Source organism: Melanotaenia boesemani, chromosome 3, assembly GCF_017639745.1.
Source record: "Melanotaenia boesemani isolate fMelBoe1 chromosome 3, fMelBoe1.pri, whole genome shotgun sequence".
Taxonomy (NCBI): domain Eukaryota; kingdom Metazoa; phylum Chordata; class Actinopteri; order Atheriniformes; family Melanotaeniidae; genus Melanotaenia; species Melanotaenia boesemani.
Window position 1 is genome coordinate 20,395,916 of NC_055684.1, and position 14,699 is coordinate 20,410,614.

A 14,699-nucleotide genomic window follows, 5' to 3' on the forward strand; every position below is an offset into this window, starting at 1 on the left:
ACCCATTTAACTTATTGGCCTTTTCTATAATGTAGAATATAGCAGTCTTTATTATATGTCCAAAATAATATATTACATCCAACTTCAGTATATATGACAAACGTTCAGTTACTGATAACAGGAGTTTACCTCATGTCAGAACACTCTGCCATGCAAGAAACAATGGATAGAGCAAAGGCAAATGGAGAAATGTACAAATAAAATAAAGCTTGTTTCTACTTAGTCCGTTCACAAATATATATCCTATCTTCTATTTCTGTACACTCTAATAAACATGTTTTCCCTGCCAAAAATGGATGGTGTAAAGCTCCCAAAGTGCTTAAGAGATATGTGGAAAAAAGCTTTCAGTGCAATGAATTGATATGATTTCTAAAGGGTGAAACTTCATAATAAACTAGATAAGAATGGCTAACTTTACAGCTTCTACTCTGCAAGTTAGAGCTTCCAGCCAAGTTATAAAAATCTAAAGACAAAACTGCTGTATGCAGCTATTGCATGCACACTGTAGTCATCATTAACAGGCTTGATTTATACTTTTCAGCCTATCTACAAGAATAATAGCAGACATGCTACTGTGCCATTTATCACACAGATATTGTTACACTGTATCACCCAGAGAGATGCTGCTGGCTGAGCATTTCCAGCTATAGATTTGCTGATAAGACGATGTGTGCGCTGATGTCCTCTTACTTTACACTAGACACACTCACCTGCCCTTGAACACCATGTCAAAGCCTAGCTTGAGTTTGCTGAATATGATGAAGTTTAGACTAACATGGAGCTGGGATGTAATACGAGCTCTGCCTGCACATCTGGTTTAAATGCAAATATCACCAAACTGTTTCCATTTCTTTCTTTTGTGGGACAAAAATCTCTCAGCTGAGAAAGACCAGATGGACACTACCTCGCCGGTCAGAAATCTACACTTTCAAGGTAAAACATATATCTACAGAAACAGCGTTTTCCTTCAAATTGCATTGGTGTATTCTTTAAAGATAACTGACATAGCAGTTGTTGTGTTAATTGCACTTTGACACATTTACATGCAGACCGACAACTTGTGTAAAAGCTGCCTCACCACACAGTGTCTCTTAATACTGTAATTATCTGCTCAAGTGCTGCCATATTTGGAGTAAAAAATAGTGACAAAGATAAACTGAGTGTGTCTCAGTAACAGATATGTTTAATTTGTTTGTGTTTTTCATAAGGGCAAATGTTTCAGTTCTTCCATCAGTGCATACCGTTTTTGTCATTCTGCCAGGTGCCATTAGTTTTGTTTAATGATAGGCTGCTTCCATACTTGTTAGCGGCTGACATCTTCTGTGCAGCCTCTGCTGCTGCATCCATCACCTGTTTTTCCTCTTGTTCTGTCTCACGGTGGTAGAAATAGTTAAAGTTGGAGACAATGACAGGGACGGGCAAGGCAATGGTCAGGACACCAGCAATGGCACAGAGAGTGCCGACCATTTTGCCTCCCATGGTGATGGGGCACATGTCTCCGTAACCAACAGTGGTCATTGTCACCACAGCCCACCAGAAGCCATCAGGGATACTAACGAACTGCGTCTGGGGCTCATCCACTTCTGCAAAGTAGATGGCACTTGAGAAAAGGATGACTCCTATGAAGAGGAAGAAGATTAGGAGCCCCAGTTCCCTCATGCTGGCTTTCAGTGTCTGACCCAATATCTGAAGACCCTTGGAGTGTCGAGAGAGCTTAAAAATTCTGAAGACTCTCACTAGTCGGATGATCCTCAGGATGGCTAAAGACATGTTCTGACCTGAGTTCAAATCTTCATCAGGCGTGGTAGCCAGCTCGGTTCCCAGGGTTACAAAGTAGGGAATTATAGACACTATGTCAATGATATTCATGATGTTATTGAAGAAATCACTTTTGCTGGGGCACACCACAAAACGGACGCCAACTTCAAAGCAGAACCAAATTATGCAAATAGTCTCCACAATGAAAAATGGATCAGTGAGATATGCCATCGCATCTTTAGTGGCGGGATGAAGGGAATTGTCTTGGGTGCCATTAAGCATTGAGATGAAACCTGGGGGAAAGTCTCTGTCATCCCTGAACTCTGGCAGAGTCTCCAAACAGAAGATAAAGATGGAAATGACGATGACAAGCACAGAAACCAGAGCTACAGATCTGGCTGCACTGGAGCTCTCTGGGTATTCAAACAGGAGCCAGAATTGCCGCCGCAGTTCATTGGTGGGCAAAAGGACTTCAGGTTCTCTGATAAACCCTTCGTCTTCACGGAACTGCTCCATCGCTTCATTACCCAGCTCATAGAAAACCATTTCATTTGCAAAAACATCTAGAGGAACATTGGCTGGTCTGCGGATTCTCCCCCCTGACTGATAGTAGTAGAGAATCCCGTCAAAAGATGGGCGGTTTCTGTCAAAAAAATACTCATTTCTCATTGGGTCAAAGTAACTTATCCTTTTCATAGGGTCACCCAGCAGTGTCTCTGGAAACTTACTCAGGGTGCTGAGCTGGGTTTCAAACATCAAGCCTGAAACATTGATGACAATTTTCTCATCTTTCTCATCTAAGCAGTGTTTTTCAAACAGATCTTCATTTTCATAGTAATCCTTCGGCACTTTACTGAAGACGCTGTCAGTAGGAGACTCGCTGTTGATCAGCAGCTTGAGATTAGAGATCAGGCTGCTGCTGCTTGTGTTCGCCTTAGAGGTCAGAGTTGGAGGGGTGGAAGGTGACAGCCCATCTTGACCAGATTGATACCCACGTCGTCCTCTACGTGGCGATTGCTGAGGAGACGTCAGGCGGTGAGTTAAAAGGTTCTGATCAGGTGCCTCTGAGGTGGGTGAGGTTGGGTACCCAGAGTCACTTGGGTCCCCCAGGTTGATGCCAACATCATCCATGTTTTCAAAATTAACAAGTGGCACCTCCATTGCCTGCCTTGCCGCTAGCCACAGCTATGACCGTCAGCCCGGTTCCGGAGACAGATGAGACACCTCAAGCAGTGCCACGCTGAAGATCCTGCCAGGACTTCCCTTCTCCTGGTTACCATTCAGCCTGCTGTTTGCTACTATTAGATTCGATCCTCTGAGTAATCTGTAAAATAGAGGTCAGGGAAAGGAATGAAGTGTGAAATTTTGTTAAGTGCTGCAATCTTGTTTTGTTGGTAAAGAGATTTTCTGTCAGCTCTTGTTTGCGTCAGCAGCAAGTCTGCCATCTGATACTCTGCATGCTATTTATTTTCTCCAATTTCTCTCCAATGACCTAAACAAAAACACAAACTCTGCAAGATTGGCTGTGAGAGTGCTTACATGCAGTATGGATGGCATATTGCTGATCATGTGCTACAAAACATCAGTTTCCTTATGGAAAATCTTAGCCACTGACTAAAAAACAGAGACTCCTCAAAAATAGAACACATGCATCATTTCAGTGTCTTCATGTTTGATTATACTCTATTTTTCTAACCACTAGCTTACTTAATCCTTCCAAAACCTGTCTGAAGTGCAGGGCAGTCTACCTGCTTCACATTTTCTTTATCTCAAATTAGCCGTTTATTATTCCTGTTGTCTGGTTTGAACAGGTAATCAAATCCTGACACACACTATTAGGCTGCAACCCACTTGACACTGAGGGCCCTGAAAGATTCAATGACTTGTGTGACTGTTTCCACTTGCAGTGCAGATGTAAATGTAACAGTACAGGATGCAGAACTGAGTCTCATGTAAGGAAATCATATAGGGTCTATCCAAAAAAGAAGATGTATATTAACTGTGCCATGTCAGCAAAGATGAGCTACTGAGTTCAAAGGAGAGGACAAAGAAAGACACAGAGGACTGAAAAGTACAATTTGATATCTGTACTCATTTTAACTGCTACTAGAAGCAACTTTTTATTGCTCAGATTTTTTAGATGAAATAACAAAGTCTTTTTTGTCACTGACCTGACACTGAAAAATATAATCAATATTCCACTGACATCACCCCCTTTATCAGACCTGAGCATTAAACTGAGCTAAAATACATGTAAATTGGTCTCTTAAGAAGAGTTAAGCTTAAATCCAGCTGTGTGCAGATGTCTGCAGCACTCACCCGTGTTCCCGGCTCTGCAGAAGTTTTTTATGCCCTCTCTGTCCTGCCTGCTGGCTCCGTTCTGTTCCTCCTCACTCCCTTCACTGTCCCTCCTCCAAACTCCCAATCAAGAGTGTCTCTAGCTCTATTAAAGCTCCCACTGGGTAATTTAACACCATATGCGAAACCAGAGAAGCTAAAGTTACCCACACATACTCACAAACAAACACAAGTGCTCACACACACACACACACAAACACAACAACACGCACAAGCAACTGACTGTGTTTTGAATGTGGGGGTCACCTGGCTTTGTTCTCGCTGCTCCCTCCTCTGCCAGCCCAGACGTTATAGGTGAGCTCTGTGATAGGAGATTTACTGTGCTGGAGCCAATCGCTGTTTGATGAGGGAAAGGGAGTGTGGGTCCCACTCTTTTCCCCCTTTCTTGCAAACTAAGCATTCACAGGAAGCATCATCCAATCCACCCTCACCTTGGGGATTAAACTGTATTCTTCCCCTGTTACAGTACTTGTCAAAGGTCTCAATACCTGCAGCAGCATTTCTTTTCCTGGGGATTTCAGCTTTTTCTTGTTTACAGTCTAACACATATTGACACAAATTGTTATTTCATCTGACAGCAGCATTATTTAAAGAATACTGACTGAAGTGTGACAATATGTTTTTTAATCTTTACATAAATCTACAGCCTTCTTTCCTTGTGTTGCAGTTCTGCTGCCATACCCTCATGTAAATCTGTAGATTTACATGAATAAATTCATAAGAAATTTGTTCTTTGTCAGTTTTTGATAGGATTAATAAAAAACATATAAAAAAATGCTACCTATATTTTATTTTTTTTGTTTTTGTTTAGTGTTTTGTTTCTAACTCCATAATTTTCATGCTTCCCAGTGGAAGGTTTGTCTGGTTAATTATTAAAGTAATTTTGAAGTATTAAAAGGTTAAATTTCAGTTTGAGTGCCATGGTTCCTAGTTTAGTGCTTCTGAATTTGCTCTAGGAGGGAAAACTTTAATCAAAGTTAATCGTGTACTTTTTAAGAAGGACGGCCAAGTTGGCAACATGGAATGGATATTGTGTTACCTGATGGAGAACAACTTGCTTAAGGCTAGATATCATCTCATCATCTCACTGTCATCCGGCTGCAGCCAGCAGCTGGCTGTCTGTGGGTCCCCTTTAACACTGCGGCGTGAGCAGGACCACTGCAGGCAGGCGTGGGCAAATGGCTTCAAGGTCACTGAAAACTGTATTAAGACTTCACAGTCTATGCTTTCCCATACATCAATACACACCTTCACCTCATTATGTGTCCCCATGGGAACATTATGCACATGTACATTTATGACAAAATTTAAAGTTTGTGCTTTAGGCATGCGCACAGGAAAGTCTGTGCACATATCAGAGCACAGGAGTGTGGATGCTCTCACACAAGTGACAGTCTGCTGACTGCACATCCTGCCCATGCAGGGGGCTTTTTCTTGCTAGATCCTACTATGTCTTGCACATGTGACCTGCCACTTAAACACTTCATAACAGAATTTACTACAGGCAGTGAGAAGGGAAGATAGACAGCAAGGGGGTGGTTATAGACTTAACTACTCAGGCAGAGAGAGTAAATAATCAACCCACTGCAAAACAATTTGTGTCAGTATAAGTGGGAAAAGAGAGATAAATGAATGAGATATGAACTCCTGGATGACGTAGACTGCAGCTGCCGCAGTGTCACTTCTCTCTGGAGAACTGACAGGGTACCAGAGGGATTAATGTCCCTCCCTCTGCCCTTCCCTGAAGCCCTCAATCCATCATCCATCCCTCCTTCCTTGATCCAACCGGGGTTCTCCCTGATGACACTGTCACCTGAACCGGTAAACCGACTATGTTGACAAAGCAATTTCTTCATCAGCATGCTTATTTATGAACTATACGGACGTTGCATAGGCAAGCACACATCCTGCACACCTAATGAAGCTTGACTTTGAGTCACACCTGATTGAAATAGAAACATCTGCTGTGAAGTAATACATCATAACTTTCACAAAAAAAAAGGCAAAAAACAAACAAAAAAAAAAAAAAAAACGATCTATTGGCAGTTGTGGTCACTAACACAAATATATCGTCTGTGTACTAAAAATTCTACATTTAGTCTGGCATTTGTGCTTTTGCTAAACATGGAGAACATTGTATATATATATATGTATATATTTATATATATATATATATATAAATATATACATATCAGCCATGCCGTTTTCCTGTTTGGTGCTGATGGATGGTTTACAGTGGCGCTTCAGTGCTTTGTGTTACACCTGCACCAGGCTCTGCCACAGACACACCCACTCCAGCCATGCACCACCGCAGTCAATACTAATTGTTCACACCTGCAATCAACCTTCTCACCCGGCTACATATACTCCAGCCCCACACTCACTCCCTGTTGGACCTTGTTTTAACATAGTTGGACTATCCCTCTTTCTTTTTCCGGCTTTGACTCACCTGGCTGATCTGACAACTCCAAGGTTTACTTCCTCGTCATAAGAAAACTATTATTGTTCATATTCTGTCAATAAATCCTTGTGACTCCTGATCTGTCTCCGAGAGGTCCTTCTTTACATTTTTTGCCAGAAAAAGTGGTGCCCACATTGCCACCATATGTCTCTACAATAGCAGTGAGAGTAAAACAAAACGACAAATCTCTGTAAGACTGAGCAGTGTCAGAATCAGAAATATCTTCCTGTGGATGGATCACTGGAGATCACCTCCTACATTATGCCTTTGCAGGAATGCTTGGCACACATGCTGCCGTTTGTGTTTCTGACTTTTTGTCATTCTGTCAGCAAATGTTATTTAAGTTTTCCTTTAAGTTTCCCACAAGCAGTTCTGGGGATGATTTATCCATCCACTGCATCCACATTACATAAATGGCTCAATAACCCCCAACTCTTCATATTTTCTATTCTATTCTATTCTGTTCTACAGTCATTTAGCAGACGCTTTTATCCAAAGCGATTTACATTGGAGAGTAAGAACAACACAAGCAAGAATTATTTTAGGGATATTATTACATTGTATATTATGTTTTAGATTTTCAGGTATACATAAGTCAATGTTTTCTCACATATATTGCAAAAAATTCTCAGTATTACAATAAACAGTATAGGATGACTCCAGATGGCAGCTTGGGGAAAATGACTAAAAGCTGTGAAGTACTCATCGCATGCACATGATCTGGGTAATTCTATCTTAGAAGCCCATATGCTTATCCACTAAGGGTGACAGGATTTCAAAGTGCATATAAGGTAGCACGGATTAGATATTCCAGTCTCGTAATCTTATAGCGCCTGCAAAGGCAACTGGTTATTCCAGTCCAGTAATCCTATATATCACACCAGGAGTTGTCTTTATTGCAAATTACGTAGATGGTTGGATAAGGAGCATAGAAGGGCATAAAAGCTACAGCATAAAAACCCTACACAGCTGAAAACATAGTGATAGAGAAGATTTAATCTGACCTCAGAGTGATAAAAGTTAATGTAGATGTAGAATTAGTTATGTCAGTGTAGTCAAACTACAAGGTCTTGAAGACGTTAATCTTTTATGAAAATAAAAATATATTATTATTTCTAGTCTAGAGCTTGTAGTCCTGATGGTTTAAGGGTTAAAGAAGCTAACTAGGAAAGTTTCATTCTTAATCTCTTTTATATGGCAGCAGTTTTAAGGAGTTACAAACATCATTATGATAATAGATTTGCTTCCATATCCTTATTAGATATATTTGTAACTTGATAATAATGAATAAAACATATAACTAACGAAAAAGAAGAACAAGAAAAAAAAAACACATCAACATATCAAATAGTTTCACAATTTAGAAAGAAGCTGTTTTTTTTCATATATATGCAGAGGGTTCCAGGAAAAGCTAGAGGATGTGCATTACACAACAGTACAGATCTTTGCTGCATATCATCTCTCCTCTTTGCCTTCATTTCCTCTTCTCTCCTCACTTTCAGCATGAAACCAAGGCAATAATGCCCAGATAGAGAAATGCAATCCTCAAATTCATGTGTGAAGGTGAACCCTCTGTGGGGTCATAAAAACCCCTGCCCTTCCTCCTGAGGTCTGTGAGATCAGTAACCTTGTGTTACCTAATGTTGTGTCTAAGTGGACTGCACTGGAATTTGCTTCAATGGCTTCATTATATCTAAACTTAGTGTTCCTGAAACAAAACTTTTCACCTGTGAAAAGTCTTATTAATCCCAGACATGTCCAGACATTTGAGAGCATATAAAAATCAAAATGCTTTTCAGATGTTGATGGGTATTTTTCCATCATAGAATAAGACACAAAGAACTCAGAGTGAAGTCAGCTTCATCGCGATGGGGAGAGACTGTGGTTCAGCACTCAGAGAGTGTCTGGTGTCAACTCCGAAGTCTCAACCCCAGTGCCCCCTTTTTATTGAGCAGCTATCACACTTCAGAAGAGCAAGCAAAGTTCTCGCAAACTTCAAACAGGGAAGCACATTAGCATACAACACTTTATGACCCTTTTCACACAGAGCTGTGACCACCACATCCTGTCCTCTGCAGGGTGGGTGAGACAACAAATCATTACCCATCCTTAAGGGAGAAAGTTTAAACTGTTAACTTTAAACTGTCAACTTCGCTTACTCTAACAGATGTGTTTTTTTTAAGTTAGAAATTCAATTTTAGTGTTTAAGCATGCAGTTTTCCAGACTCAGCAGGAAGTGACAGCTAGAGTATTTCCTTTGAAATCTGTCATTCTTAAAAGTCACGTATAGCTGTGCTGTAAGTTTCAAATAGCCTGCAGTTTTTCCAAGAGAAGCTGCTGCAAAAAAGCCCTGGCAAATTGTTCAAGATCCCTCAAATTTGCAGGTAACTGCTGGGAACTAGAAGCTGCTGTATAATAAGCAAACCAGTGGAGTAAACGAAAGAAAGAAAAAAAAAAGCAAATAACACTGCCAGAAGGATGAAAAGAAAAGAGATGCAAAGGATAAAAATGAATGATGCACAAGGGTTTCTCAACTTTTCCAGTAACAGTGGAATAAATCCTGCATTTAGGTGTCTTTAAAGCTTTCCTGCTGGAAAAAAAAAAAAAAAAACTTAAGAGATCAGTGTGCTTATTTCTTACACAATGAGCAACCTAGAAGACCATGGCCAAATAAATAAAGATACCACAGGACAGAACAGATCTGAAGTTTCGAGAATTAAACTGATCATGTTTTACATGTTAGCAAAGCCTACATAATCTGAAAAATATTGTTTCATTGCAGCAGTGATTCCCAGCCGCTGCAGCTGAAGGAGAACATGGCCCAGTCAGTGGCCACATCTGAATCCTTTTTAATTGTGGGAAGATTAAAAACAGTGGAAGTACCCCACAACCGACTACATTTTACAAGAGAGTAAAGAATGCACATACACTACGTCGCTCTAGAGAGAAGAAATCAAGAAAGAATAAACAAAATTCTGAGTCACCCTCATTTCACATCATTAGTAAATTTGAGATGAAAAGACAGCTAGTATCTTAGTGTGTTCTCACCTCACCTTGCACCCATTCTTTTGGACTGTCATTGTGGGAGCTGCCTGTGCTCTCTCTGAGGATTGGGACTCCACTAAGGAGATTATGTAACACCAGAGATCAGCCACAAGAATCACCCTCACAGATGACTACTGTGGACCAAATGATATAGACTTAATTGAACTCTCTGGATTGTTTCCAACCACACTAATCAAAAGGCAAGTGCTAATCTTGGCTGACATGGCAGGAGGAGGTGAACACGCACAACAAACAAGTCAGAGCACAGCCACAACGCTTGAAACCGCCGTTGTCTGTGGTTTAAACTTACTGACAGAACAATATTTTTTTGCATACATCTGATGTGCCTTGGTTGTAGTTTTTTATGCAATTTCAGCACAAAACCAGTGCTATAGTATTAAAATGATGAATGGTTTAAATTCATGACACACTTTAAGTTTCTTCACATGCAGAGAGAAGAAGTGTTTTCCAGGCTACAGGCTGGGTCCTCACTATTAATTTCTAGCAGATGCTTTTCTCCAAAGTGACTTACATCTGAGAGTAAGAACAACACAAGCTTTCCAACAAATTTCCAACTGTTTTGACATTACTTACTGTTGTAAAGGAAGGTTCCACGGCTGCAGGTGCTCCAAGCGCATGCAATGCCTCATCAGTTTTACAGAGACTCCTCCTTGTGTTTCCATATGGCCTGTTGTTGTCTCCAAAGCAACATAATGATGAAAAATAGTGTGTTGAAAAGTAATAAATGATACTTAAAGATGGATTTTAGCATAACACTGACACATTTACTACTCCAACCTCCAAATTACAAAAAAAAATAAATAATAAACTAAAAAAATATGCATATACATATATTTACTTAAAAACTGTTTTAATTTCTCATTCCTAACATTTGAAGGATTGCATTAAGTTTACCTCTTAATCCAGCGGTGACAGAAGCTTCTCTAAACTCACTCACACATCGTCTTAGATTAAGTAACTGCCCTGGCGATGGCATGGTCTTAATGAGCAGTTGCAAATCCCTTTAAAACGGGATGTTTTGGTAGGAGGCAGGGCCAGTTACAGTTACACACACACCATATGTTTTACACAAGAAGGTTCCAGTTGTTTAGGACAGTCTGAGTGTCACACAAACAAACAACCTTCTTCTCATTGTCATACTTCTGTGCCTCAGAACAGATATGCTCTTGTCAGTTTATACGTCCCTGTTTCAGCCTCACAAGGACAGTAAATGACACTGAGGAACTTCTTTGGATTGTTGAGCAGAAGTCACCTGTCCTCAGCCAGAAAGTGAACTTGTGTTTGTGCTGCACAAGTCTCATTTTTCTCATTGCTAGTAAAGTCCTGAACCTGCCCGTCTACCTGCCAGGTTCTATTGTTTGGCTCTCTATCATATTTCACACTTGTGCTCAGGATTTACTGGTCCTGTGCCAGCTATTCTCTAAATGGTCACCTCTCTGCCCTCTCTATTGTTCATTAAATGTTTACCTAAGTCAATGGGGCTACTTGTGTATCCTGTATCCATCAAAAAGACTCAGCTTTGCTTTTATTTAGCTTAACCTGGATGGGATGATTGGGATGCTTTGGGTTATCTTGTTAGCAGGGCTGTAGGGACATTATTGTTTGACATAGATGCCATATTATGATAAGATATTTTTTTAATAAATACTGAACACTAGCAAGTCAATCCTATTTAGAATATTCAGTTATATTTTCTTTTTTTTAATCAAAGAGGATAAATTTCAATGACTTTTTAATTTATTCGGTTTTCAGTTGGTTTTGAAAACCAGGTCAAACAAATATTTTACTCTGTGGTTTAGGGCTGAATACCAGTAAAATAAATAGCATTCCATCAGAATGCAAATGTATTCATTATTCATCTTAATCACTCTGCAAGGGTCCACTGGGTCCCTCTGCAGCAAACTGCAACCATGCATATGTCTGGTTCAATCTCCATTGAGAATAACAACACACCAGACATAGAAGATGAGGAATAGAAAAACAACAAACATGCTTGTTTTGCAGGATTATTGCAGGTTTAACACCTCTGCAATGCACTAAAGAATGATTACATGCCCATGTATGAGAAGTTTTGGTGTAGTTTATCCATAAAGCAGTATGTCTCGAACTGTGTGCATATTGAGAGTCACAATAGGTTTGCACATGCAAAAATAATAAATAATGTACTCTACTTTTAATACAGGTAATCTAAATAACCTACCTCTATAATGGCCTGGGAGTTTGAAGACCAGAAGACATAAGCTGTCACAAAATTATGTGTGAATGATGCACCAGAATCAACTGTCCATGTACTAGAAGTAAACCAGATCAATATTTTGCCCAAACATCTGTTTTCAAAAACTCACAACTTAATCTGGCATTCATTACTTTACTAGTAACTGGGACTAGTTTACTTTTTAAAGAAAGCCGATCTCAGAAAAAAGCTCAACATATAATCTTAAAAGGATATGGAATGAACTAGTACCTCTCTGACAGAAGGATCAACCCATCTGATCTCACACATATTTGAGTAAAAATCATCCTGCCTATTGTAAAACCACACATTATACTTACAGCTAACTTTGACATTAAGTTGATTTCTGTGTGAATGTATCATCTGTTTGAACCAAATTTTCAGAAATTCTGGTTTGTTGAGATAAGCAGTATAGTTCTTCCAGGGCTGTAAAGAAAGATGTTCTCTGGGGATTTGTATATTTTATCAAGTCTATATACCAAGTTTTACAGCACTCTAAAATGTAATACCCATTCCGCTCTCATTCACAGTTATAATATTTTTAAAGATAGTTGGAGTTCAATAAAAACACGGTCACTGAGCATCTGATTAGAGCAGTGCAATCCTCTATATTAATAAAGTTAATCAGCATTCTGCACGTAGCTTACACACAATGCAGACCCTGCTTGTCTCAGAGACAAATGCATGCCCTATCACCAGAACACAGCTCTAAAATTCTCCACAATACCCATCATGCAGTTCTCTGCTACTAACACTCCTGGAGCAGCATTTTTTTTGTTGGCTTATAAAATATTTCTGCACCAAACCCTCAGGTTTAATCCTCGGGAGATCTCTGGTTGCTTTGTCCAGCTTCTTGCTGTTGAAATGTGCAGGAATTAGATACCTCAGCGTGTGTGTCTCATAGGTGCTGAAAGGCCCCGGTTGTTGCATGTTGCTGGGGACAGACAGACAGGTATTCAACTCGAAACACTGGGTGTCTGCTTATCTAGTGGAACATTGTTGGCCTTTTGTTCCACTGGTGTGATTGCATGTGTTCCTGCCACAGGAGAACAGCTATGAAGCTAGTTTTTACAAACCTGTAGAAAAATATAAACTGAGAAGAATTATTCTCACTGTGTCTGCAGCTGTATGTGTTTCTACATAAATAATTAAACAACATGCAGACTTTAGTTTTAAGCACTAATTTACCTCTTGGGACAAGGTTGCTGCCTAACATGATAAAGACATACTTTCTTCCATTAAGTCTTTGTTTAACTCTGTGTGGTTTCAACTGAATCACTCTTTTTTGACCAAACATGAATATTAAATGAAAACCTGCTCGTAATCTGCCTCATTTCTAGCAGCGGACATGAAAGCTCTACCCGGGAACCCCATTATGTCACCAGACAATCAGCTCAAGTTTCTCACGTGACAATACAGAGACATACAGAGACCCAGGGAAAAAAAGTTTTTCTTTTTTAATCTTTTTATGACAATTTAAGTATTGTGGTCACAAGAAACATGTTGCAACATTTTTTTCCCCAAAAACAATGTTTATTAATTTTTATGGACTGTCCCTTGTAGGGGACATCGGGTCTTGCTTAATACACATTGTAATGGTGCAATTATAATAGTGAATTAATTTTTGTATGGATTTCTTTTTTAAAAAAAATCCTTTAATTTAATGACCATTTAACAAGATTATGACAGAAAATTAAGAAACTACAATGAATTCTCTGGTTCTGGGTACCAGGGACATGTCTCTCTGAACTTTAAGACTGGAATTTGGCAGCCTCATACTTTTTTTCTGACAACCATTGCTTGATCTCTTCTTTGTTTTTGCACCTTGGTGTCATCTGATTTCTTCAATTTGCCCAATGGAAGGATTTGATTTTTCATAATCCCTGTCCCTGTTCCCATTTTTACACACTGTAATACTAATGAACTTCCCAACCCTAGTTTACACATTGTTCCTGGTCATAACATACAATTGTTATTATCCCCTTTATCCTGGCTCAGAATCAGGTTCAGGGTCAGACTTGTCCTTCGAGTGTTGATCTTTCCCCACTGTCTCCCCTCCACTAGCTCATCTTCAGACAGCTCTAGGTCTGAATCTCCCTCCACAAATCTTTGTAAAATCCTTTCCACCTCACTTAGCCTTCTGCTCCCTGATGAAACAGAAATAGTTAGTCCTGATGTCCAACACAAAGGACATCACATAAAAGTTGTGATTTTAAAGGATTAAAATTGCTGTGTCTTTAAAAAAATCTTAGTAATTTGAAGTAAAGATTTTCATACTAAATAAAAAACTTGATTTTTATTAACAGGAACAAGATATGTCAAAAATTGTTGACTTTTCTCTCTGGTTGTTGTAAAACATGAAAATTGAAATTCCCTCCATTTTGACAAGACACTGCATGTGCTGTGTTGGTCACACCCCCACAACCGGGGCATCAGAAGAGAGCTAGAGATGTTTTCTTAAAGGAAAAGTAGCAATCACATACATGTAATAAACAATGCTTGACTTAGAGGTCTGAGCCTCATGTCCTGCACAGAGGACAAAAATGAATTGTCGGGTCTTAGGAGGATACTTACGACCATAGAAAAAACAAACAAACAAACAAAAAAAAACAACACAACTAAAATATAGTTTGAAAATGCATTAACTGTTTTTTTCAATTTACCAAAAAAGGGGTCAAATGAGCAGCAATGTGTTTAAAGAATAAGAAATTTGTAACCATCATCACATTCCAGCTCATTAATTTAGTTTTTAAAGGCCATAACTTCACCTGCACAGCCACCGTGTGCTGTGATCGTGGTACAGCTTACCGCCTCAAGTGGCAA

At 39.5% G+C, this 14,699-nt stretch overlaps 1 protein-coding gene across 1 annotated transcript; it reads right to left on the bottom strand.

Annotated features, from left to right (window-relative positions):
* Window positions 1–1,194: 1,194 nt before the first annotated feature.
* On the bottom strand, window positions 1,195–2,919 carry LOC121637082 (potassium voltage-gated channel subfamily A member 10). Its single transcript, XM_041980986.1, has one exon. The coding sequence runs from the start codon at window positions 2,917–2,919 to the stop codon at window positions 1,231–1,233; it is 1,689 nt and encodes a 562-aa protein (XP_041836920.1). The 3' UTR covers window positions 1,195–1,230.
* Between the last annotated feature and the right edge of the window lie 11,780 nt (window positions 2,920–14,699).

Excerpts from the sequence above, each read along its gene's own strand:
- LOC121637082 (XM_041980986.1), bottom strand. The coding sequence starts at position 2,919 with ATGGAGGTGCCACTTGTTAATTTTGAAAACATGGATGATGTTGGCATC.